The sequence below is a fragment of the Myxocyprinus asiaticus genome, chromosome 24 (assembly GCF_019703515.2).
Source record: "Myxocyprinus asiaticus isolate MX2 ecotype Aquarium Trade chromosome 24, UBuf_Myxa_2, whole genome shotgun sequence".
Lineage (NCBI taxonomy): Eukaryota > Metazoa > Chordata > Actinopteri > Cypriniformes > Catostomidae > Myxocyprinus > Myxocyprinus asiaticus.
Genome location: NC_059367.1, coordinates 31,018,134 through 31,045,112, shown reverse-complemented (window position 1 = coordinate 31,045,112; position 26,979 = coordinate 31,018,134). Strand labels below are relative to the sequence as shown.

Below are 26,979 nucleotides of genomic sequence, written 5' to 3'. Positions count from 1 at the left end.
TGTCATGAAAATAATGTCAAAATGTAAAAAGTCTTAATAGCCAAAAATAGACTTCATTTTCTACATGCAAAATGTAGTTTCTTACAGTATTTGTTTCTTTTGATTTTACAGAAAAATAGGACAAGGACATTTTCTTGACTGGTTTCGTGAGAATGAAACCAATGCATCACAAAGCGGATCAAAGGTTTATGTATAGTCTAACCTTTCTGAAAATGCTCAACGGATCCTACTGTATGCTCAATTAACTAAAAAGCTAAATCAACACTTCTGTAACCGCAACAGGAAATGTTCTATCAGACACAGAAGGTTACAAAGGTTACAAAATCTTTATAATATTAAAAAGGCGGAAAAACAATAAAAACTATAAAAAACTCAACCCAGGTGGCGTGTCTGTGGGTTTCACCAGAGCATGTGTGTCTGTGCAGATGAGGTGATATTTGGTTTCAACTGGCAGGATACATCACACACACAGGAAAAATGAAAAACACCTGCCTCTGCTAATGTGAAACATTAACATGCTGTCTCTGCAGTTGAGATAAAATGATACGCACCACATGTCCCTCTGCTCTCATTCTAATCTGTCTCTCAGGTAATGTTTTGTCCTTTTTTTCTCCATAGCACACTTATGTTTGTATGGAACAGTGGATGAGGTGGAGTACTAGTGCAGTAGTTGAATTGCATTACTCTTTTTGCTAGGCATTTTCTCTGGATTAGGCATATCTGTGTGGCAAACACCTGGGATAGTAAGAACAAAGGAGGGCGCAAATGAGAACATCACCTGTCACATTAAACCGGAGTCAAAAGCAGAACGAATAATGGTTTTGTGGTTGAAAGATAATCAAACTGAAGCAATATATCATTCTAGCTATCTATTCCCTACGTATGGATCTGTGTGTATTAACGTGACACTACACCTGCAGTCAATACATCTGAATCATAGTGGCATATATTACTGCAAAGCATGGACAGATTTACCTATACTTGGACCTGATGAATATGGAAATGGGACATATGTTTATGTGGGTAAGACTTGTTTTATAAGCATCATTTTCATTCTGATTTCTCATTCATATACAAATCTACAGTGCTCACAGATTGTTTTATGCAACTAGCAAAAAAAGCAACAAAGTGTTATTCTTTTGCTCCTTATAATTGCAAAGTGTAATATATCCTGATATTCAAAAACAATCATATTTAACAGGTTCTTCTTACATCGTATTATTTGTAGTGTCTACTTCAACACTTGGGACTACCCCAGCTCCAACAAACCCTAATGTGGACACAGTGATGTGGTCACTGCTGTCAGGGTTGTGTATTCTTCTGCTGATTATCTGCATTGCCTGTGTCAGTCAAATATATAACAAAGGCAAGTAAAATTGTGAAATTTCTTTTACACTTGGATAGCTATAGGTTTATCACAGTCCACATTTTTTAGATTTTAAGTACCTTATCAATATTAATAAAAATAAATAAATAAAAAAATAAATAAAGTGACTTCAAGGCTTATTAGGAAACGGCGTTTAGTTTAAACATTGTCAAGTAAAGTTTATAACATAAATGCTTTTTACTTTTACTAGGACACCACAGAAGTGAACACATATTGGCAAAAGACCTAGTGAGTTGATATTTATTTATTTATGTAAAGCTGTAAAGCAGCTGAATTAATGCTCTTTGAAAAAGTAATGCGCTTCTTTTCGAAAGAAGTAAATTATTTTTACACTTCCAGGCTGATGCTGCCAGTGGATCTCAGTGCCCTGTCACTGCTGAAACTGTTGTTGTTTATACTGCACTGAACTTTCCAAAAACTCGAGACAGTGTGAAAACAAGAAATGAGGTAAATGGTCTCTGTTATGAGCCTTGGGTATTCTGTATTCTTTAAGTGATTTAAACAATGTAAATTTGAATGGGCAAAGCATATGAACTAGTTAATTGCTACTTGTTATTCATGTAAAAAAAAAAAATTGTCAGGTAACCTACAAAATGTGCTTTATGTGGTAACATCTACATTAACTCATATCTTTAAGTCAAAAATGTTATTTAATAAACCTGACAAATTGGGCTAAACCAACAAAATAAATAATTGAGGCAATTGTATGTTACCACTTTTTTCAGTGCAGTATACTATTGCCAGTTGTTGCACTTGTACATTTATGTATCCATATGTGTGTGTGTGTGTGTGTGTGTGTATATATGCCTGTTTTTTTTTCTCCAGAATTATCCAGCACCCACCACAGTGACCTGCACTGAAGATTCAGTGACATACTCTAAAGTTAACATAAAGAGAGGACCAAAGGATGAAGGTTGATTTTTCTAGATTATTATTTGACTTGGCCTGTATTTTGCTCACAGTGTAGATTTATTAACCTTATATCTCTTGACATTGCATATTTATTGTTAGACATTCAATTACATTTTGAGCTCAGAGAAAAGCTTTGTGATCATTCTGGTTATTAAACTAAAAGCTTGAAACATAGTTTTGTGAAGATATTCCTGTAAAAAAAAAGTTAGTTTTTCTTTTTTAAATATTGAATCTTTAATTTCAAAGTGCACAAATCTCTTTTAAGCACTATAGCCACACTTATGACGCAGCAAAATTTGAGTTCTTCTTTTCTCATCAGTGTAGGACTGTGTAATTCGCCCACTCAGTCAAGAAATTACAAAGTGAGGAAGATAAAATAAACACAACAGTTTATAATAATAAACCTATAAAACAATGTGTATAATTACCTACATACAAGCTATGCAGGGAAGTGTGGAATTTTCCTGTAAATGGAACATGTTGCCTAGGCCTTATTAGGTTTAAACAGATTTATTAATTTTCTTTAAATATTTTCTCAAAGAAGACCAAAATCTTCAGGTTTCAAGGCAAAAATGTATTTCTTCAGTCTTCTGTGTGATCAGATTATGTTTGGTCTTTAGTGATGCATATGGAAAAACTTTATTGAATGCTTTAAAAAATATAATTTGAGAAAAAGCAGTGGAAACCCTATGGAACAGCTATAATCGTGTGTTTTATGCTAAAAAGTGGCAACATGCAATTGTTACCTTAAGGAGCTATTTCTACCTGACCTAACCCTTAAAATGGTTTTGCTCATGTAGCCTAATATAGTCCGGTTATTTCTGACATGTTAAATAATATTTTTGACTTGAATCAAACTAGTTAATTTAGATGTTACCACTAAGCACTTTTATTTCAGTTAATTTATTTTTAGATCAGTTCTTTGTTAAGCACCCTCAAAGCAATCTGCTTTAGAATTGGACTTAGATAGGAAATCATTGGACATAAGGAAGAGAGAAAGAGTCACATTTGGTCACCACAATTTACTAAATATGAACAAAATGCTATGAGAAATGTATAAAATGAATAAACAATTTATTGACAGAACAGACAAAATGTGTGGTATCGAAAAAGACTAGCATGTGCTATTTCCTACGCAACACCATTTGGAGACTTAATGCACAAGTCATATGATGTGCTTCAACAAGTTAATGCTGGTTCACCCTGATAGAAATATTTTGTTTCATTGTATTTTCTTTTAAACTTCCAATGCATTAGGAATAGAGATTTATATGTGGGGATGGTCAGTGCATGCTTTCAGAAAAGGGAATCAATGAAAGAGTGTGGGTGGTTTTGAGTATAGTCTCTTATGCGGTGCAGCCACAGGTGAGGTAAATAAAAAAGGCATTGCGTCTGGTGTGCTGTGACTTACTGTATACAACTTTAAGTCAAGTAGAATTTCCTAAATGTCACTGATATTTGATATATTTTTTTCTTCACAATTTCCAAGTTTACATTGTCATTTTTTTCAGAGAGGGTCAGGCTTCAAACAAGAACCAATAATACTTTTGATTATTAACAGTCATCCTGTTTACTTCATGAACAGTGTTGTTATATTAGTGTTATATTTACCAGTTGTGAATCTTTAATTAAAGGAAATTTATTATCCAATTATTACAAGACTTTAAACCTCCAAAAGAGTTGAACGGAACTGTGTTATGAATATAAACTTGGTAAAAGTAATGTAAAAGTATGGACATGAGGGACAGGGGGGTTAAAATTCACATTTTAAATCATCTTACTAAAGATAATACATTCAATCATGACAGCATGCACTCACTCTCTTGCAACCAGTTTTTAACCTGCGTACTTAACACACACACACACACACACACACACACACACACACGTTGGTGCGGTTATCCTTATGAGGACTCTCCATAGACATAATGATTTTTATACTGTACAAACTATAGATTCTATCCCCTAACCCTAACCCTACCCCTAAACCTAACCCTCACAAAAAACGTTCTGCATTTTTACATTTTCAAAAAACATTGTTTAGTATTTATAGCATAATACCCTTGTAATTACCAGTTTGTAACCTAAAAATGTCCTCATAAACCACCCAAACCCGCCCACACACACACACACACACTCACTCATTCAATAGTTGCATCATTCACATTGCCTTCTTTCAACAAAAACACAACGAACAAAATAAAACAAGTTCAAGTTCATCAAATCATGAAAAATACATAACTTTTTAAACACAACGACTATCAGGTGTTGTTGTTCTTGAGTGTAAAAAAAACTCATTCATAATCACACTGACAGATGTATCCCACAATGAAATACAGATCTCACCAAGATCAAAAAGACAGTATGTACAATATTTTACACAAAAAAACCAAAACAAAAACCCCCAAAACAAAACAAGGTTGAATCTAAGTCTGAGAAATATGTTCTTGTTAAAATTACTACTATTTTCATTATCAATGTAATAAGACCAGTTGCAAAGCTAACAAAATATACAATTGGACATCACTATATTCTTCAGTAAAAAATGTACCAAATGCATCCGAAACTGATTTAGTCTTAGTTCAATACACTACAAAGATCCATAGTTCAGACACAGATTATTGCTCTTATAAGAGTGGAAAGATTTTTCTACATTTACAAACCTACAACATGCCTGCAGGAGCATGTATATAAAGTAATCACAAAAAAGACAAAACCTCAAACAACTAAGAGAAAAAAAATATTCAGAAAGACGCAAAAAGAGAGGAGGTTAGTTGATGTGAGAATGATAAGACAGTTATTCGTAAAACAGTAAATATGTCACATCACATTAACAGTGTTACAGCCACCATCACATCAGTATGAGTCTGGCGTAGGGCTGATCCATCTGATAAAAAAACATTTAAAGACAGCTTGAGAATATAACAATAAAACCCTGCAGGACATAGAGTGCATCCATTATATCTGATTGAGACCAATCAGAACACACTTTAAAAATCTTTCCTTAAGATTTAGGGAAGACGTAGGAACAAAAAACCTTATTGTACCTATTACTCATATTACATTTCAGTGGTAGCCATTAGTAAATGCCGTAGCAATCAGAGGGCCCTGTAAAAGAAAAATGAAAAGGGAAATATGTTTAACAAAATTGCTCACAAGGTATAAAAAAGTGACTGGATTGTCTCTGACTGAATATCAGAAGACAAAATATGCTAGGAATCAACAAGCTAAATTTGAGTAAATTAAAAGGATAGTTCACCAAAAAAATTAATCATTATTTACTCACTCTCATGTTTTTCCAAACCTGAATGTCTTTCTTTTTTCAGTGGAACACTTTCATTGCATCTTTTTTTCTGATGAAAGTGAAGGTTACTGAGGCTGTCATTCTGCCTATCTCCTTTTCTGTTCCACAGAAGAAAGAAAGTCATACTGGTTTGGAACAACATGAAGGCCCCAATATGCTTCATATGAAATTAAAGTACGAACGGGTGTGACAACATTTAGAACAAAATCCAGCCAAAAAGACTGTGTTTTTGCGTTCGTTTTCGGTTGTTTGTAACATCACACCTGGGCGGACTTTTAGGAAGAATTCTTACCGGCTTCTAAACACCTTACTGCCATTGGGTCACGTCATCGGTAGGTGTGACCTGTAGCTCCACCTAACCTGAGGCCTACAGCTCATTTTTTTTACATTGTTCAGTCAGTTAAGATCAGTCAACATGAACACACACTGCAAATTTACCTACACCTGTAAGATCATTCGTTTAAGAGACATTTCCATGAACACTCCTTCCAATTTTTTTGTTAAATTAATCTACAAAAGGAATCAAATCAACTTAAATACTCTCATGTGCCCGTTTACTAAGATGCTATCTGCAGCAAAAGCCATTCACACATCTGCCCAAAGATATGCCTCTCTTATCATCATCCTTTTGTCTTTATTCTGCACATTAACACTTTCATACGCTCATCTCTGCAGTAGTATCAGTGTCATCACAAATTACAATAACAGTGTAACCGCCGCACATTATGGCTGCATATAGCATGTTAGTGTCATGAATTCAGAATGTAAATATTTTCTACTGCATATATATTTCTTTAAATCATCAACAAGTGGTTCAAAAAAGCTTCTTTTACTGACATAGTTTGAATTCTACTCATAGAATGAGGCATAACGTCATTGATAACACATTGTAATGTCACATTAGTTAAGGTTTTACTTAGCGTCCTCATATTTAAATGTACTTCTAAAGCCTCCCACAGCGGTGTGATGGGTGTCTGAATGTTCGCAAATAGTATACCGTTACTCGGCTGTTTAGAACTTCTTTTTACCCCTGAATGAAGAATGAAGCAGAACGTCTCTGGAAGTATATCAGGGCCTTGAGGGTGAGTAAATGATAAATTATATAATAACAGAATTTTATTTTTGGTGTGCACTATCCCTTTAAAAGCATTCTGTCAGATGTGCCCATATTTTGACTCACCCCAAGGCTGTGGCTAAATCCAGTGCTAGGTGCAGGACTTGCAGCGCTGATATAGCTGCTGACTGCTGAGTCCTGATTGGCCGTTCCATACAGGTCTGCCATTGGCCCAGGACTGCTGGTACCTAAAAACCCAGCTGAGCGAGGAGTGGAGCCTACAGAAAAAAAAATTATATATATATATATATATATATATATATATATATATATATATATATATATATATATATATATATTTTAAATTAGACATGAAATTTTACAATATCTACAGCAGTTTTGAAATCACTTTACAATAACAGAAAATCTTAATACGGAACAGCCAGAGAGTGAAAATGCACATTTGGGTGTGAGCACATTTACTGAGAAGTCATGTGTGGGATGTAAAAACAACAAAATTCTCGCACCTCTGACCACAGCTGCTGCTGCTACGGCGGCTGCCATGGGGTTGTATGCCGTTAGAGGAATGGCTATGAAAATGTACACACAGAACAAACAAACATAAAAGATCATTCAATGAGAACATCATGGCCTGAAAAAGGCAGGAATTAAAAAAGTATTCATTTATGATGACCACAGTTTAACATCATACAAAGGAAGACTGGTCTGATAATGTGCGGTAACAGCCGACAATGATTTGTTATGCAGGATTTCCTGGGTGGCGTTACAACCTGCTATAACTCACTGCAATCTTATTCCTAAAGTGATGTTGTACCACTTTGTGTTGCACATTATACTGTGTATTGGAATATGGTGACCAAGTAACATGTAGCTGCTTGTTAAACTCATAGAGGAACTAACCTGTGAGCTCAGGGGGGTGAGGTGATGTCAGGAGAGGGGTCCTCTCTAAGTGGAATTCTAGAATAGAGATAAACACAGAAAGCTGATTAAAAATACACACAAGAGCGCTGTTCAAACTACACACATGCCAAGCACTACAGGGTCTTTAATGCAACAAACATGAAAGGCACTAGCTACTGACAAGACAGTGCCTCAAGTGCACATAGAAAGACAGAGTTAGAACACCCCCCCACCCCCCCGAGATTTACAAGCAGCCTTGAAAATTGTGTTTGGGTGTGTACATATTTAAGAGTGATGACTTAAAATGACTTAAACATAGTTGTAATACTAAAAATACCTATGTAAAATACCTATATATATGTGTGTGTGTGTTTTATATATATATATATATATATATATATATATATATATATATATATATATATACAGTACTGTGCAAAAGTTTATGCACTTAAGTTGTTTCACAAAAGCATTTGTCTTAAGATGGTTATTTATATCTTCAGCTTTAGTGTCAATAGGAAAAATACATTTTAGACTCCCAAACATTACTTTTACAAATAGAAAAGATTAGAATAGGAGAACAGGGCGCTCTGCGGGAGATGGCATGGCCCCCACAAAGCCCCCCACTAAACATTGAGTCAGTCTGGGAAGCAACTGAGACAGCCTAAATAGATAGAAGAACTGTGGTGAATTCTCCAAGAAGCTTGGAACATCCTATCTGCCAACAACCAAGAAAAACTGTGCCCGGGTGTACCTAGGAGAATTGGTGCTATTTTAAAGGCAAAAGTGGCCACAACAAACATTGATTTAGCTTTTTTTGTTTACTGGACTTTGTATGATGTTAATTGATAATGAAAACTATTTATGGCATTATTTTTGAAGACATCCTCACTATGCAACATTTTTCACAAGTGCCTTTTGCACAGTACTGTATATATACACTACCATTCAAAAGTTTAGGGTCACTTACTCATTCTTTATTTTTAATTTTTTTCACATTTTAGAATAATAGTAAAGTCATCAAAACTATGGAATAACATAAATGGAACTATGGGAATTATGTTGTGACTAAACAAAATCCAAAATAAATCAAAACTATGTTATATTTTAGCATCTTCAAAGTAGTCACCCTTTGCCTAGAATTCGCAAACATGTACTCTTGACATTTTCTCAACCAGCTTCTTGAGGTATCACCCTGGGATGCTTTTTAAACAGTATTGAAGGAGTTCCCATCTATGTTGGGCACTTATTGGCTGCTTTTCTTTATTATTTGGTCCAAGTCATCCATTTCAAAAACAAATACAATTTTAGTTTTGTAATTAAATAAATTAATATGGTGGCACAATTATATTTTTGTCTACAAAACTAATTTCAAACATTTAAGCATACACCTTCAGATCAAAAGATTTTTAAGATCATGAGAAACTTTTCAGGCAAGTGACCCCAAACTTTTGAACGGTAGTGTGTATATAATATACAGTATAAAATATATTTTAGAAAATACTATTGGGCTTTTTTCACTCATTTTTTTCTGACCAGGAAATGTTCTGGAAATCATTTCATTTTAGAGACTGAACAATTACAAAGACTCTACTTTACCAATCCCAAGAATGAATTTGAATATCATGAAAAAAAAAGTCCAAGTGCATGTGCATGTGGGATGACAGCATATGTTTTACCAAGTCTTCTAGATAATATTCAGGAGCATATATAGTAACTATTTACTTATGTTGCCAAATGTTGGACCTTTTTGTTTGTCAACAAGCCATTGCATAATATGTACTATAAACTGTATGCTGTATATACTGAAACAAATATACTGAATCATTATATATTACACTATAAATAATCAGCTACAATTACTCAATATTTGATGATAATCCTAAGTGTCTGCACAGAGTTAATACTCATTAACTAATGTGTGAAAAGGTCTACAGAGACATTAACACAATATTATATACTGTATTGTCTAGGAATTTTATCCTTACCAGGAAACTGATATGTGTATCCTGGTGTAAGACTAGTATAGCTGCGACCGGCATACGTTGCTGCCTGGAACCCTGGATACCCTGTGAGGAAATAATATAATACAAATTAGTGGGACCCACTTTATATTAGGTGTCTTTCACTCCTATGTACTTAAGCATTTGATACAATATACTCTACTGTTGCATTGTACTTACATTTATAGTACCTGCATTTAATTACATGTGTAGTTACACTGTTAACCTTACCAACCCTTGGTTAACCCTTACCTTAAACCTTAACCCTAATCTAACCCCTAACCCTGCTCCTAAACCTACCTGTACCTCAACCTCAGTAGCACCAAATGTGAATCTTGTGATAATTTTGCAGAACAACATGTAGTTACACAATAAATTCATTGTATTATATGTATTTTAATGTTAGTACATGAGACCAATTAGTGTCTATTCATAAACTGTAGTGTGGCAAAACATTACATCAATGTGTTCTGGTTACTTCTAATTAATATTAATATTAAATTAATATTAGTTTACTGAATATTAGTTTAATTCAATTTTAGTTAAATATTGTAGATTAGAAGAACAGCAGAGGGCAGAAGAGTCTACATGATACTTGGGATTACTTGGATACTAGTCATCTCTGTAAATGGCTGTTAAGAGCCACACTCTTACCTAGCATTCCTATGCCAAGCATGAAGGCATCCATCCCGTAAGGCATGACACGAGCACGACCTCTTGAAGAGCCTGTGGGTGACATCACTTCCTTGGGTTGGGCCTTCTTACACTCCACCTATGAATGAAAAAAGAGGATGTAAGATAGTTATACAATCAAAACAGGAACTGATAATAAAGCTGTAACTGTAAAAATAGGTTACAATGTAGATGCAAACAAAACAGTGCATCAGAATAATGACTCTTCACCATCTTGCTGTTGATCTCGTGGAAGTGTATCTCACAGACTTTCTCCACTACATCTTCATTCTCAAAAGTCACAAATCCAAACCCTGAAGGCAAGAAAGAGACCAGACATTCAGAAACAGCAGACAGATCACAATTTACTTTTGGATTTACATTTCAGTCATCATTATAAACAATGTCTAAAATTCATATACCTTAAGAACTGCTACCTTAAAGGGATAGTTCACCCAAAAATGAAAATTCTCTCATCATTTACTCACCCTCATGCCATCCCAGATATTTATGACTTTCTTTCTTCTGCAGAATACAACTGAAGATTTTTAGAAGAATATTTCAGCTCTGTAGTTAAGTGAATGGTGACCAAAACATTGAAGCCCTAAAAAGCACATAAAGGTTTAATCCATGTCTTCTGAAGCAATGTAATCAATTTTGGGTGAGAACAGACCAAAATGTAACTCTTTTTTTCACTATTATTCTTGACAGCAGTCTCCTTGGCGATCATGATTTTAAGCTTGATTACACTTCCTATAGTGCCATCTAGTGCTCTGCGCATGCGTCAAGCACTAGGAAGTGTAATCGAGCTTGAAATGATAATCCTGCCTAGAGACTGCAATGGCAAAATATACAGTGAAAAAGGAGTTATATTTTAGTCTGTTCTCACCCCAAATTTACTAGATCACTTCAGAAGACATGGATTAAACAACTGGAGTCTTATGGATTACCTATGTTCCTTTATATATTTTTTGGAGCTTCAAAATTTTGGTCACCATTCACTTGCATTGTATGGACCTAAAGAGCTGAGAAATTCTTCTAAAAATCTTAGTTTCAATTATGCAGAAGAAAGAAAGTCATACACATCTGGGATGGCATGAGGGTGAGTAAATGATGAGAGAATTTTCATTTTTGGGTGAACTATCCCTTTCAGGATCTAGCTCTACCTTAAAATTAGTTATGTTGGTGTAACCTAATGTATTCAGGTTTATTCCATGATGTAAGTGATAAATATGAAATATGTTGTTTGCTCTTTCCCTAACCTCTCCACTTTGCAGCTGCATATTTGTGAAGCTGAGTGTCCCTCAGAAATTTCCCAATACTGTTATTATACAGGCTTCCTTTGAAATCTATTCTATTTAAAACCTCTAAAAAACACATATGTGTCAACTTTAACATCTTTATAAACAGACTTTGCTTCTCTCTTCCCATGTCTCCATCCCTCCATGTGTCTCCTCTCATCTACCTCTCTGCTGGTTTGAAAGGCTGCTGTGACAGGAGGGCAGGGCAGGGCGTTTAACAAAGTTTTAGCCTAAACCCCGATTAACAAACACACTAATTACACAATCTCTCTCCTCACCTACCACTTACCCTAAAGAGTACAGGATTGAGGGCCATGGAGAAGATATGGAGACAGATCGGACTAGGTTTAGGAAGGAAGCAGCTAATGGGAGAGTCTGAACGGCTGCCATTGACCTGCCATTGTTTGGTTATTTAACGAAATAAAGAAATATACCTCTGTGCCTGTTGGTTGTTTTGTCAAACATAAGCATTGCATCATCCACCTATAGGATAAAGAGAGTGAGAGAGAGATTCATACATTTATTATTTGTTATCTATCTAGCATTAGTCCAGACAACTAAAAGAAAAATGTTTTAGTCATATTCTTCCCAAAAATGTGCAGTCTCTGAATTCTCAAACTCAAACTGAGAAAAATGGCTTGAATTATTCTGATGTGGATTTTGTAGTTACTGCATATACAGACCATGTTTTATCTGAATCTCAACATACAGTATGAGCCAAACTTGTTTTTCACAGGACAGATCATAGTCTAAGAGACCTAATTTCAGTCATAACTAAATTTTGCGTTTTGCCTTTGTTGCGCAGTATAATTGCTAATTACTTTTCCATCTAACCAATGAATCCGAAAAGTCAAAGCGAAAGAATATTCTTTAACTTTAGAATATAATACAGTATATCATTACTTCTTTAAACAGTTACCATCTATGTTAAAATTTTCGGTTATTAATGTTATATGTTATCAATCTGCCAATAATATATTTCCTTCCACTATATCCCTGTATTCATCCATGAAATTATTTCTCTCAGCTCCATCCTTGCATTTTTGGGGACTCTGATTTGTCTTTGTATTTTGCTTTCTGTATTTTGGCTGTAATTCTAATTACTCTGAAAGTGTATTGCTGTAATTTATTTTTTAATAATGTAGGTAGTATATCAAGAATAATGATGTCGGGCCCACTTCAATCTAATGATTACATATAAGGTTTATCTGTTTAATTTCTGTGTTTCAATATATTTTTAAAATATATGTATAATGGGCTTTATGATCTTCACAATTAAGCCAAGAGCTCCTTTTCACAGAACTATTATACTGTAGGCTTATTTAAAGTGTATTGTTTTATATATATATATATATATATATATATATATATATATATATATATATATATATATATATAATAAGAATCTATGCATTTCATCTCCCAGCACAGCCTAACATAGTTGGCAAGAGACAGGCCTGCTTAGGCCCTGTTCACACTAATACATTTTCAGTTAAAAACACCTTGATTTTGCTACGTTTACGCCTCTCATTCACACTGGAAAGGTATTAACCGTAAAAAGTACTTTGGAAAAAAAATCAAAATTTAATAATTAAAATATGACAAGATCATAAAGATTGAAATACCATTGAGGTTATTCTAGAAGTAAGGAGTGTGAGTGAGTATTTGTCTTATGTTTGCGTGTGTGTATGTGTGAGCATGTGTGCAGCAAAGTATACTGACAGACATCTCCAAACAGCTTAAGCCTAAAGGTCAGAGGTGAAGGTCAAGCTTAGAGGTTTGTTTGTGTGTGAGAAAGGGAGAAACCTCAGTCCAGAATGGACAACCTGACCAATCAACACTTTATGTGTGTGCACATAACTAAAAGGAGAAGCCAAACTAAAAGTTAAACAGCACTCAATGCGCTCTCTCAATTTCCTTTTACTCAGTAGCCACTAACAAAAGAAATACAATAGCCAATATAATTTTACAGACATTTAGAATTGAATGCTTGACTGTCATTTTTGGCCAATATCATCTGTCTGTCTGTCTCTCTGTTTGTCTGCCTGTCTATGTTAATTCTATCTATCTATCTATCTATCTATCTATCTATCTATCTATCTATCTATCTATCTGTCTGTCTGTCTGTGATTAATCTATCTATCTGTGATTAATCTATCTATCTGTGATTAATCTATCTATCTATCTATCTATCTATCTATCTATCTATCTATCTATCTGTCTGTCTGTCTGATTAATCTATCTATCTATCTATCTATCTATCTATCTATCTATCTATCTATCTATCTGTCTGTCTGTGATTAATCTATCTATCTATCTATCTGTGATTAATCTATCTATCTATCTATCTATCTATCTATCTATCTGTCTGTCTGTGATTAATCTATCTATCTATCTATCTATCTATCTATCTGTCTGTCTGTCTGATTAATCTATCTATCTATCTATCTATCTGTCTGTCTGTGATTAATCTATCTATCTGTGATTAATCTATCTATCTATCTATCTATCTGTCTGTCTGTGATTAATTTGTCAATCTATCTATCTATCTATCTATCTGTCTGTCTGTGATTAATCTATCTATCTATCTATCTATCTATCTATCTATCTATCTGTCTGTCTGTCTGTCTGTCTGTGATTAATCTATCTATCTATCTATCTGTCTGTCTGTGATTAATCTATCTATCTGTGATTAATCTATCTATCTATCTATCTATCTATCTATCTATCTGTCTGTCTGTGATTAATCTATCTATCTATCTATCTATCTATCTATCTATCTGTCTGTCTGTGATTAATCTATCTATCTATCTATCTGTCTGTCTGTGATTAATTTGTCAATCTATCTATCTATCTATCTATCTATCTATCTATCTATCTGTCTGTCTGTGATTAATCTATCTATCTGTGATTAATCTATCTATCTATCTATCTATCTATCTATCTATCTATCTATCTATCTATCTATCTATCTGTCTGTCTGTGATTAATCTATCTATCTGTGATTAATCTATCTATCTATCTATCTATCTATCTATCTATCTATCTGTCTGTCTGTGATTAATCTATCTATCTATCTATCTATCTATCTATCTGTGATTAATCTATCTATCTATCTATCTATCTATCTATCTGTCTGTCTGTCTGTGATTAATCTATCTATCTGTGATTAATCTATCTATCTATCTATCTATCTATCTATCTATCTATCTGTCTGTCTGTGATTAATCTATCTATCTGTGATTAATCTATCTATCTATCTATCTATCTATCTATCTATCTGTCTGTCTGTGATTAATCTATCTATCTGTGATTAATCTATCTATCTATCTATCTATCTATCTATCTATCTATCTATCTATCTATCTATCTATCTATCTATCTGTCTGTCTGTGATTAATCTATCTATCTGTGATTAATCTATCTATCTATCTATCTATCTGTCTGTCTGTCTGTGATTAATTTGTCAATCTATCTATCTATCTATCTATCTATCTGTCTGTCTGTCTGTGATTATCTATCTGTGATTAATCTATCTATCTATCTATCTATCTGTCTGTCTGTCTGTGATTAATCTATCTATCTGTGATCTATCTATCTATCTATCTATCTATCTGTCTGTCTGTCTGTCTGTGATTAATTTGTCAATCTATCTATCTGTATGTCTCTCTGTCTGTCTGTGATCTATCTATCTATCTATCTATCTATCTGTCTGTCTGTCTGTCTGTGATTAATTTGTCAATCTATCTATCTATCTATCTATCTATCTGTCTGTCTGTCTGTGATTATCTATCTGTGATTAATCTATCTATCTATCTATCTATCTGTCTGTCTGTCTGTGATTAATCTATCTATCTGTGATCTATCTATCTATCTATCTATCTATCTATCTGTCTGTCTGTCTGTGATTAATCTATCTATCTGTGATCTATCTATCTATCTATCTATCTATCTATCTGTCTGTCTGTCTGTGATTAATCTATCTATCTATCTATCTGTCTGTCTGTGATTAATATATCTATCTATCTGTCTGTCTGTGATTAATATATCTATCTATCTGTCTGTCTGTCTGTCTGTGATTAATCTATCTATCTATCTATCTATCTATCTATCTATCTATCTATCTATCTGTCTGTCTGTCTGTCTGTGATTAATCTATCTATCTATCTATCTCTGTCTGTCTGTCGTTTGCAGTAGTAATACTTCAGTAACTTTTCTATTAATAAATAATAACCAGTATCTTTTATAACTGAGAATTTATAAATGAGTACAGCCATCCTAAAATTGTGCCTTTTTCTGTTAGCTTCTTCTCATGGTGTCTGTTTTTCTCTCTTCATCGCTCCCTCTCTCCATCCCTTGTCCAAACCAGGCCAACACACAAAGTGACCAGTGAGGCAAACTAATCTGCAACTTTCCCGGGTGGCTGCGACTATCATCCCTCTCTCGCTCCTTCTCTCTCTCTGCATTCCACACTCAAGTATTGCTCAAGAATGCTGAAATCTTTTCAACCAAAGTTTTACACCTAAATCACTGACAATCTGAAACCGTGATGCATATGTTTAAAAAAAAGATTAGAAGATTTCAGAAAAACACATACGTTTTGGGGGTGTTTATTCAGTTATGAACATTCATCCTCCCCCTAAACACACAGTCTCTCCCTCTTTTTCTCTCCAACACACACACAAAAACGCACACCCCAAACACAAAACCTTTTGCCCGCTAAATTACTTGGGGACAATGGATGGGTAGGGTCACCGTGGTAACAGGGTAGGAGGGGGATGAGGGCAGGAGCAGCTGTTCCATGAGATTAATTCAGATTCAAGTAATCTCTCCCACCTTCCCCAGCAAACAAAACTCACCCCTTCAAAAACTCTCAAACTCTAGCCCAACTCTTTCTCTCAGTCTCCCTGTGCCTTTCTCTCTTCCTCTTTCATGCTTCCCTACCAAACTGGCTCAGATTTCACTCTGTACACCTTCTGAATGAATTGTTTCTCTTGTTTTATCTAAACTGCTTCACTCAAAGACAGATTTTTATCATCCTGAAATGTCTTCAGTTGCTTCACACAAAGGCAGCTTACCTTTCCAAACTGGTCAAAGTACTGTTTTACATCTTCAATAGTTGTGTTCACTGACAGGCCTCCAACAAAGATTTTCTTTGTCCGAGTCACCAACTGAAAAAGGAGAGAGGGTGAAGATTAGTAAAAAATAACAAAAACTGTAAACTAATCATTATAAAACGGATAGTTCAGACTCTAAATTCTAGAAACAAATGCATTAAAAATACAAATACAACAAATTCATTAAAACAAATGCATATTACCATTTTTTATAATGCAGCCACTCATGGCTTATAGCTTTATAAGCCTCTAAGAAAGTCAGCCATACAGGACAGGCCACAATCATGGCCGTATCCACCATTGAGGTCACCGAGGTCCGGACCTCTGTATTTTTTTCCAAGGTGTATATTAAAAGTAATAAAATAATTGCCTAATAATAACTCTTTGGTGCCGCAAAGATAACCGACCTTCTCAGGTAACTGCTTGCTTGAGTTGACCAATGAAACAGACAATCTGACAAATAGCTCCTGTGCGCGGCCACGCTTCATTAAACAGTGGCCGTCCATCATGAGTGAATTAACTAGCTAGCTGCCAGCTAACATTATTTCCATCCATCCAATGACGGACAGATAATGATATGCTTTTCTTTCATATCGGTTTGTGTAGGGTTGAAATGAATGTTAAAATGATGAGGTACCACTATATATTTTTATTTTCATTGCAAGATTATGCTAGCAGAGGCCGGTAACATTTACAAATTAATATCAATTTACCCTGTGTTTATTTTCTTTACTGACACAGACGAAAATGAAAAAACTGCATCAATTAAAGCTCAGCTTTGGGAAGGGAAGCAACAGGGGACAAGATGAGACTAAGAAAAAGAGAAGATGATGGAGATGAGAGAGGAAGAGCAAGCACTGTGCCCAGAATATGATTAGCATTATGTTACTGTGCTGTTTAACACAAGCAAAAACTGACCTGATCTCATTCAAACAATGTAGGCCTAATTACCACAAAGATATATGTTCTTTGGTAATTACAGTGAAGCCTATATGTTCAATTTAATTTCATAAGTATAGTGTCATAATACAGTATAGTACTATTGTATAGATATCATTTTGTATAAAACAAATTTTTCCTACGTTTATGTACTGCTTGAGACACATTTTTATATTTCAAATCCAAAATGATGCAAACACAAAGATTAAATAAAGGTGTTTTTAATTTGACTAAATAATTTTTACTACACTTTGGCTGGAGACACAAGTGAGGAGTCACAAAGAAAGGGACAGGAAGTGAATACAGAGGGAGAGAGAGAGAAGAAAGAGTAGAAGAGGACGGAGAGAGAAATGAACAGAAAGATTGTAATGTTGAAGGCAGAGAGACAAGAAGAGATGGGAAACAGGGAGCAGGTTATGGAGAGCAGAGAGATACAGAAAAAGAGGCTGAGAGAAAGAGCACAGGAGACACAAAAGGAAAAGACTCAGAGAGACCACACAAGCAGAGCAATACTGGAGTAGACCAGGCTGAGATGAGAGGTGATAGAGCTGATGTCAGTCAAAGAGACACATTTCTACACAAATTTGATCCAGCCCAGTTTAAAAATAAGCCACTAACAGATGAAGACAAATACTGCCTTCTCAAGAATAAGTGGTTCAAACATAACTTTAATTACCCTAAAACAAAGTTTGGTGAATGTATTACTGATTGACAGATCATTTATGCTACTGCACACTGACATGGTTTTAAAGCTATTATTATCCAACGTCTTAAAATGCACATATGTCCCAACCCTGCTAGCAAACGTAGTTTTTTGACCTCTGTATTTTTTAAACCCTGCATAAAGCCATGGCCACAATAACACATGTGTAGAAGCTCATACCTTAGGCTGGGCTCGCCGTGGGAAGGCAACCTTCGGGTCAATCTAGAGGAGAGGTTGAGAAGAGAAGGTCTAGTTTAGAAACTCTGGAGAAAGGGGAACATTGACATCAACACACCCAGGACTGTAAATGAGAACATTAGTGAGAAGTACACTAAAACAGTGGTTCTCAACCAGGGGGCCGGGACCCACTAGGAGGCCTCAGCACACTTCCAAGGGGGCCCCAAGATGACTTAAAATTCATTTAAAATAAACAATATTAAAATATTACAACTTAATTAGAATGCTAAAAATACTTTAAGATGTATGCCCACAAATTATAAACAGACTCTTTCTGAAACTTCTAGAATCAAAAATGATCCATCATTAAGGATTTTAATCAGACACATCTAGTTCCGGGTGAGGGGGCCTTCAAATATGGTCTTGGACAGTGGGGGGGCCTTGGAGTCAAAAAAGTTGAGAACCACTGCACTAAAAGAATCCCAGCCTCTTCAGGCCTCTGTGTTTACATCCTCTGAGCTCTGGTTTAGTTGCTGTCTTGGCCCTTTCAGAAGCCTATGTGTTTTAAAGCCACTGACTGCACCCTATATTAACTTTGTACTGTCTGAGAATAACGGTACAGTCATACATGCAGTGAAAAGGACAAGAGTTATGTGAAATGAGACACAGTGCAGATTCACGTAAAGAGACAACAATAGTGACAGTGAGCTCTCTATGAAAACTACCATAAACTACTAAAAGAATTCAGTAGCTCACCCAAAAATGAAAATTCTGTCATCATTTACTCACCCTCATGTGTTCCAAACTCACCCTCAGTTTGTTCTTTTTTTCCACATGTAACACAAAAGGAGTTATTTATAGCAGAATGTGCAAGCTGCTCTTTCCCGTCCAATTAAAAAGAATGATGACAACGACTGTTAAGCAAGATTTTCAAGGCCAGAGTTTCAGTGAATTACAACTTCAAATAGTTCACCCAAAATGAAAATTCTGTCATCATTTACTCACCCTCATGCTGTCTCAAACTCGTATGACTTTCTTTTGTCTGCAGAACACAAACGAAGATATAGTATCTTAAAGCATGTATAAATTACTTTTTTGCTGCCTTTATTTCGTTTTTTGCAACTTTAAAATTTTGGACCACATTGACTTACATTGTATGGACAAAAACACATCATACATCCCAAAATATCTTTGTTTGTGTTCCGCAGAAGAAAGAAAGTCATAAGAGATTGAGATGGTATGAGGGTGAGTAAATGATGAAAGAATTATCATTTTTGGGTGAACTATTCCTTTAAATGTCAGTCTGTTCCTAATTTAAAATATACTGCATAAGTCGACTCCAACACTGAAGAAAACAAATGTAACCTAAAAAATTTGCTTCAAGTGGTAACATCTAAGTGTGTTTATTCAACTTAAAAATTATGATTTAATATGACTGAATCAACCTGATTCATTGAGTTGCACCAACAAAAGTCATTTTAATGGTTAGGTCAAGTAGAAATAGAACCTTATGGTAGGGCTGAGCGATATGGCCAAAATAAAAATAAAAATCATTCGATATCGATATTTATACGATATACATTTCATGCCATTAATGGGTGAGGAAATGCATTCCATATGTTTGTTGGACCTCAAGAATGAATGTAACCATAACTTGTTCGATTACAAGTAAACCCCAGAGGGTAAGCTAACTTTAAAATATACTCAGTTTAGGACCTCTTTTTGATGACATTTTGCCAGTTTAATCATCTTCAGCTGACATTTGACTGCACTGAAATATTTTCTTGTGACGCTCCACACTCCAGCTCAGTAGGTGGCGGTAATGCACCATAAGCTGGATTGCCAATCACCAATCATCACTAGAAGGAGAAGCACTTTCTTGCCTGTGACAGTTGCTATGGATCATGAAAAAATGTTTAACTAATTACAAAATAAATAAACAGCAATGGTGTTGATGTTGGAGTTGCTGTTGTGCTCAATCGAGAGCTGTATTGCATTGTCAGTGCTGTCTTGTTCGATACACAATGATATCATATTAGCCGGATAGCTAGCTAGTAGCTACTGAACCATAACAACGGCTATTAGCCAGCTAATACTTCCTAAAAGGCTGATTTTATGACTGTGATTCATTAAGCTAGTTGTGTGTATGACTTTGCCAAACTGCTTGCGTTTTTAACTAGACGTACCTGATGCAGCATGTACTGTACCTGATCCTATCATCTAGATGTAGAACATAGGCTAAATCTCGAAAATTACTTTTAAGTTTATCATTGATATCAAAAATGTATCGCCCAGCCGTACCTTATGGTAACAACTGCAGGTTACCACTTTTACACTGTATAAAATCCTTTTAAGTTGCTTTTTTGTCCATTTTGGAGCTTAACAATTTCTTGTGCCCTCCACTTTTATGAAAGAGAGCAGCTCTGACATTCTGCTAAACTTCTGCTTTGGTGTTCCACAGAAGAAAGAAAGTTATAAATGTTTGGAACAACATGAGAATAAGTAAACAATGACAGTATTTTCATTTTTGGGTGAACTAGCCCTTTAAGAGTAAAATGAGTAGAGAGTGTATCTGTGTTAGCGCTCATAAATAGTAGAGAAACGGGGTGAAAAGTTGACATGTTTCTATAAGAGACAAGAGGAAATGGAAGAACATGACTACACAGAAGAGGCTGTCATGGCCACCTGTGACTGTGTACAGGACAAGAGATGGGTCCGCTTTCCAGTAAACATCATCGGATGACATGAAAAACACTCAGAGAAACACGACAACTATGTTTCTTTGGAGGAAAAATGGTCAGAAAACAAAAGAAGGCACAGAAAACACAAGCAGCAGAGCATCCTTGACCCACACACTCTTTTGACAGCCAAACAAAAAAATATTTTGTTTGTTTGTGTTTGTTTGTTTTTGCATGTCTTCCTTTTTCTTTCTTTCTTTCTTTCTTTCTTTGATTGTGACTGTCATAAGCATGAAATCTGAAAATGTATGCACTTCACTAGGCATGATCCATAAAACACCACTCGTAATATCCAGCTCCTTGAAGACCTAGAAACTACATTTGTAATTCAGTGCATTAACATAATGTAGAGGTAGCTAAAAGTATTAGTACTAGATTTGTGCAATTTGAGAGAAAAAAAAAACTATTATATCTTTTTTTTTACATTTATAAACCATGTGCACAAAATCAAACCAACTGAAAATAGACATATATTACAGATACTCAAGACCTCTATATTAGTCTATACATTTCTAGTCCAGCTATTTACCAAACACTAGTCTACATCATGCTGTACTGAGGTTAAATTCTAAAAGACAGTGAAGGCAGTACAGCTCTTGCAGCAATAATGATTAGTCTGACCATGAGAGGGTTCGAATAGAGCTACACTAAAGAGCTAGCACCTCTGAAGTAAACTACAGCAGTTTACCAGAGTCACCTCATTATTTTCATACAAATTCAGACTATGAGTAACAGTGTTTCATTGTGAATCTAGAGAGTAAAATGAAGAGGCTAAGCTAATCTGAATAGAGATCTGATGCAGAAGCTACGGTTTATGTCTCTAGTTTCTAGACTACTCTGATAGTCACCTCCGGTCCACAACATTGCTGAGGCCCCACCACTCCTGTGCACAATCAAAAACAAACAAACAGACACACACACACAAACAAACAAAATCAACATACAGCCACCGACACACATGAGAGGAAAGCTGAGGATAAAATGTATGATCACACAAAACAGATCATTGTCATTAGAGTTTCTTTTGTTCAAAGAAAGAGACGAGAGACACTGAAAAGTAATGGAATCAGTATGAGCTTGTTTTAGACATTTTACCAGGACCTGTAACTGGAATAGACATTGAGTGGGACACATCCTCCCCAAAATTCAGATTTTACACTTGGTCTCCCCAAAATTTTTACACTTCACCCATGCATTTTATAGAGTGATTAGACAGTGATGTTGTGAAAATTCATGACTTTGGCAACATTTTTGCTAAATATACATGGCTCCTTAAACGTACTGCGGCAGTTCAGAGGTGAAATGTCCACTGAGTGGTGCTAAAAGCCAGCTATATTTTCTCCCAAACAGATTACGTCTTTAAGGTTAATGCTCAAATGCAAGTTTTAAATCAACAAAACTGACCTCCCTACCCTAAACCTGAAACCTAACCAATAGTGTCATAAAACAAAACACCATGATGGTGACAATCAACAGATAATATTTTTAATCATGAACGGGTAATTTGGAGTAGAGCTTTGAAAAGTTAAGTAAAATTTACTTATTTTATTTACCAGTGAAATGTACACAAATTAGCAAGTAAATATGACAAACTTTTCTCTTTAGGATTAATAAATGATGACACACTGTAAAAATAACAAATAATCATAAATAATATTTACTAATTCACCCCCATTTAATTTGTACATGTTTGAATGTAGAATTTACTTAACATTTTTAAGTTCACACTTAAAATAACTTATTATTAATGATTAATAATAAACTAATTATTAATTTATTAATTATCTCAGTGCATTTTACTTGTGATTTGTGTAAAAGTGAGTAAAAGTCATTGTTGTTGTAGCACCTCTAGTGTTCATTTTACCAGGAAACTACAGCGATATGTACAACGAGCCACGCAAACATCATTTTGAAAAAAATTACTAATGTGTTTCTATGAGATCAGGTAAGGTAATTCTATAAGAGAAGGTGATGTTATGATGATAATTTTTAAAAAAAAACATTTTATTACATGAATACAGATGTTCCATATAGAGATGCAATTTGGGCGTTTACTGTGAGGGTGATTTTAAGAAGTTGTCAATATTTCTCTGTGGCTCTGGGAATAAGAATCTTTTTTGATTCAACAGTTTTCCTTTTTGGGGAAAAATAAACAAATGCATACATACATACACTATTTTTTTCTCTACCATGTTAAACATTCCAAATATACTCACATAATAACTGAAATCTAACAGAAGGGTATTTCCAATATATTATAATAACATTTGGCCAAGATTTGTCCTTAAAAAGCAACAATTGCTGTCCCTGTCAAAACTATTTAAGTCAGTGGATTTAACAAACCAGGTCAATCCTTCAGGGTCAATCGCTGGATCCCTGTTAGCAGTGTGTATCAATCACATAACTACAAACGCACACACACAATATTACACAACGACTGCACTGTCCGCACAAATGTTTAACCGTGCGTCCCAAGACTGTTGACTAAAAATTCTGATTTTATGTGTTAAGCCGCACACATTTCTCTCTTTCTTTTCTGGCCTCCCCTCCTCCACCGACCCATTGCTGAGCTCGTTAAGCTAATCTCCAGTTTAAAGTCGGCCCAGGCGAGCAGCCATAAGGCACCTTCACAGGGGCACAGTCATAGAGGTAAAGCAGGACAAAGGCCTCCATGTTCCCCTGGCTCTGCCTGCCTCTCTCTCTCTAGGGGGGAGGCACTTAGAAAACAGCACAGCGGCCACGCTGTAGAAGACTGGAGGTGAGAAACACTGTAAATGTTCACTTTAGCTGTTATGTTGGTTTCATTTAAGAATCAGCTGGGTTATTCCAGTCAGCCTCTGCAAACTATTGGAATGAGTCACCAGAGTGCTCAGTAAAAACTACAATGACTCGATTTTTGTCTTAAAAGAAATAGTTCACCTACGAAATGAAACTTCTGTCATCATTTATTCACTCTCATGTCACTCCAAGCCTGTATGATATTTTGTTTTCTCCTTGGAACACAAAAGGAGATGTTAGAATGACAGAAAGTAATTTGGAACAACATGAGAATGTGAATGATGACACAGTTGATCACAGGCTGATCAGGGTGATTCCAAACCATTTACTTGGAGTGTCGAATATTTTTAGTACAGAAACACACAGTTTCACTGTGGTCTGCCAGGTACTACCTGTTGCCATAGTGCAAGGCAGTTTTTCAATTAAATGAGGAACTAGTTCAAACTTTCAGAAGAGGGAGACAGAGAGAGAGAGAGAGAGAGAGAGAGAGAGAGAGAGAGAGAGAGAGCAGACAGAGATGAGAAAGTTTTTTTTCTTCTCCTTCAGGCCTGACCCCCTGGGGGGGTGACTCCACGGTCACCATGGCAACCAACGGGCACCATTGTCCCAGGACCCGCCTGCTCTGAACAGTGACAAAGACTCTCACAAATAGATGCACCATAACACACAAAATCACTCATCAAAGCTTCCTATTTTTCCCATTTGAGTAACATGCTGACTGATAATGGTAATCAGTTTTGATGCAGAATATTGCTCATTTCATTAATTGGATCCATTGTCATTAATGTCATTATTCTAACTTGGCCCAGTTCTTAACAATACAAATGCAAGCTTTTTAACAAATACCTTTGACACATTTTAATACATAAAATTAGACGTAAAAGATCATAGGACAGAGTGATACGTTTAAATGAAAGAAACATCTGAATTCCACATGAGTCTAATGTGTTTGTCGAGCACTCTTGAGACAAGGCACCACAAAGGCTTCCCAGCAACTCCCAGCATACCCTGTTCGGGTCCCCTAGTTACCATAGCGATTGACACAGAATAGGAATGCTTCCCTGACAACCTCATTGAAGACAGGGAAGGCTGAGATGGGAAGTTTCTCTCTCCCTTTCTACGTTTTGTATCTTTCCAACTATTGGACCAAAACCCAAACTGAAAAGGCATGAAACCTCACAGCATCACTGAATGATTATTAATCACCATATCAAGGCTCTTCACTCTCAAAGAGCTTGTACTAATACTTGATAAATCAATAAGTAAACTAATAAAGTTGAAATACATTCTGTGTGTGTGTACCAACTGACAAAATAGACCAAAATCTGCAAGATCTGGCTATGATTATCAGGAGGCGGTTAGCATAGTGTACTTAACAAGGGTAAAACTCACAGTTTTTGAGTCCAGCTCATGTCTGTTCTGGGCCAAAACTTTGTCCACACCGGCTTGGTCAACAAATGTGACAAATCCAAAACCCCTAGGCAAAAGAGAGATCAAAATTACAACACCTCCACCCACTCTGTGTATACTGACAACACAGTCATTAATAAGATCCATTGTAGGGGCTTCGTATGTTTGCTGTGGCTTCCCAGGCAGGTTGCTTGTCCCCTTACCTCGAGCGCTTTGTAACTGGATCTCTCATCACCATGCTCTCTTTCACTTCACCAAACTTGCAGAAATAGTCTTTCAAACCCTCTGAAAAAGGACGAGAAGTAGATTTCTTTTATCACATTTAACATTCAGTTGGGCGAAAAGCTTACAAGTGGATTATTTGCTGATGACTTCAACGATGAAGGGATGACATCATCATAGGAGATGATCTAAGATGTCTGATGTAAAATGTATAAGGTGAGGTCATCATGCAGTGAAATATATAAGACTGAATCTGGATAACATTATAACTCACTGTCCTTACGAATGTATTATTCAGATACACACATCTAGAAATGTCATGTTTGAATTTCATTAGATGAAGGCTAACATATGAAAATAAATACACATTTGGGGCATACATATTATCCTAATTGCCATTTACGCAATGCGAGTGTTTATAGTGTCTGGCGAGATCATAAATGTAAATGCATCTATTAAAGGATGATAATAACTAGTAGAATCAGATGTCAGGAAGGCCATTAAGAGTTTTGTGCCTTGAACAATACCTCAATGTAATTCAAAACAACATGTCCTACATACTGAGCACAGCCTACAGCATGACAGCGGTTGGTGAAACTTTCTCCATTCACTCAGCTAAACCTGTTGTATGGCCTTTGTGTAAGGATCAAGCCAAATTACAGAGCAACCCATGGGATTTTTTTTTCTTCATCTAGGACTACTTGTTGTTTGCTTTTAAGAGGATTCTAAAGAATCAGCGCTTGATTTAGTGTTTAATAGATAGAAATGTTTGAATGACATGATAAATGGTTGTTTGATTCTAATTAGTCCTTAATAAGACATTTATTATTTTAACAAAACAAATTGGACTGTCCCCTGGGCTGACATGTTTAGAAACTATGAAAGTGTTACTGACCTTGCGTAGTCTGCCAACTCAGACCACCGATGAACATTTTGCTGTTTGAAAACAAGACAAACGGGCGATCAACAAGTGCTGTGCGTTTGCATGTAAATCAGAGACATTCAATGGACATTGAGGAGCGCCATCAAGATAATCAGACATTTAAATAACGGCAGTGATTCTCAGTGAATCTTATCTGAGTGGATGTGAGCTGCGCTGGACACCGCAAACACGCTTTCCCGCTTTGTTACAGTTACTTTGTAATTGATTTCCCTCTGGCGATCTTGTCTGCTAAGTTTTGATATCGGATGAAGAGAGTGCAATGATTTTACCAGGGGTCGTGGGGAGAGTCCGATGAGGACAGGTTACTCTGGCTGCCTTCCGACTCCATCGCGAGGCTGTGTGTCCCGTCCGAGTGTGGCGTGAGAAAGGAGGCAAAAAGTGTGGAGAGGGGGATTGGC

The 26,979-nt window shown here is 35.6% G+C and overlaps 2 protein-coding genes across 4 annotated transcripts; one reads left to right on the top strand and one right to left on the bottom strand.

The window, feature by feature from the left end:
- The first annotated feature begins 443 nt into the window (after positions 1 to 443).
- Positions 444 to 3,221, top strand: LOC127414778 (uncharacterized). Of its 2 annotated transcripts, none has more exons than XM_051653072.1 (6): positions 444 to 589; positions 697 to 1,023; positions 1,229 to 1,366; positions 1,578 to 1,615; positions 1,727 to 1,834; positions 2,213 to 3,221. In XM_051653072.1, the coding sequence occupies exons 1-6, from the start codon at positions 541 to 543 to the stop codon at positions 2,303 to 2,305; spliced, it is 753 nt and encodes a 250-aa protein (XP_051509032.1). In that variant the 5' UTR covers positions 444 to 540; the 3' UTR covers positions 2,306 to 3,221. The 2 variants fall into 2 exon arrangements, with proteins under 2 accessions (XP_051509032.1, XP_051509031.1); XM_051653071.1 differs by having other exon boundaries at positions 1,202 to 1,366.
- Positions 3,222 to 3,356: 135 nt separating this feature from the next.
- On the bottom strand, positions 3,357 to 26,954 carry msi1b (musashi RNA binding protein 1b). 2 transcript variants are annotated; one of them, XM_051653054.1, is made up of 15 exons: positions 26,851 to 26,954; positions 26,534 to 26,574; positions 25,620 to 25,701; positions 25,399 to 25,483; positions 18,494 to 18,535; positions 16,633 to 16,725; positions 11,989 to 12,037; positions 10,485 to 10,567; positions 10,236 to 10,353; positions 9,567 to 9,647; positions 7,579 to 7,635; positions 7,185 to 7,247; positions 6,784 to 6,935; positions 5,347 to 5,407; positions 3,357 to 5,186 (listed from the first exon to the last, which is right to left on the bottom strand). In XM_051653054.1, the coding sequence occupies exons 1-14, from the start codon at positions 26,907 to 26,909 to the stop codon at positions 5,366 to 5,368; spliced, it is 1,047 nt and encodes a 348-aa protein (XP_051509014.1). In that variant the 5' UTR covers positions 26,910 to 26,954; the 3' UTR covers positions 3,357 to 5,186; positions 5,347 to 5,365. The 2 variants fall into 2 exon arrangements, with proteins under 2 accessions (XP_051509014.1, XP_051509012.1); XM_051653052.1 differs by having other exon boundaries at positions 3,357 to 5,407.
- Positions 26,955 to 26,979: the final 25 nt, after the last annotated feature.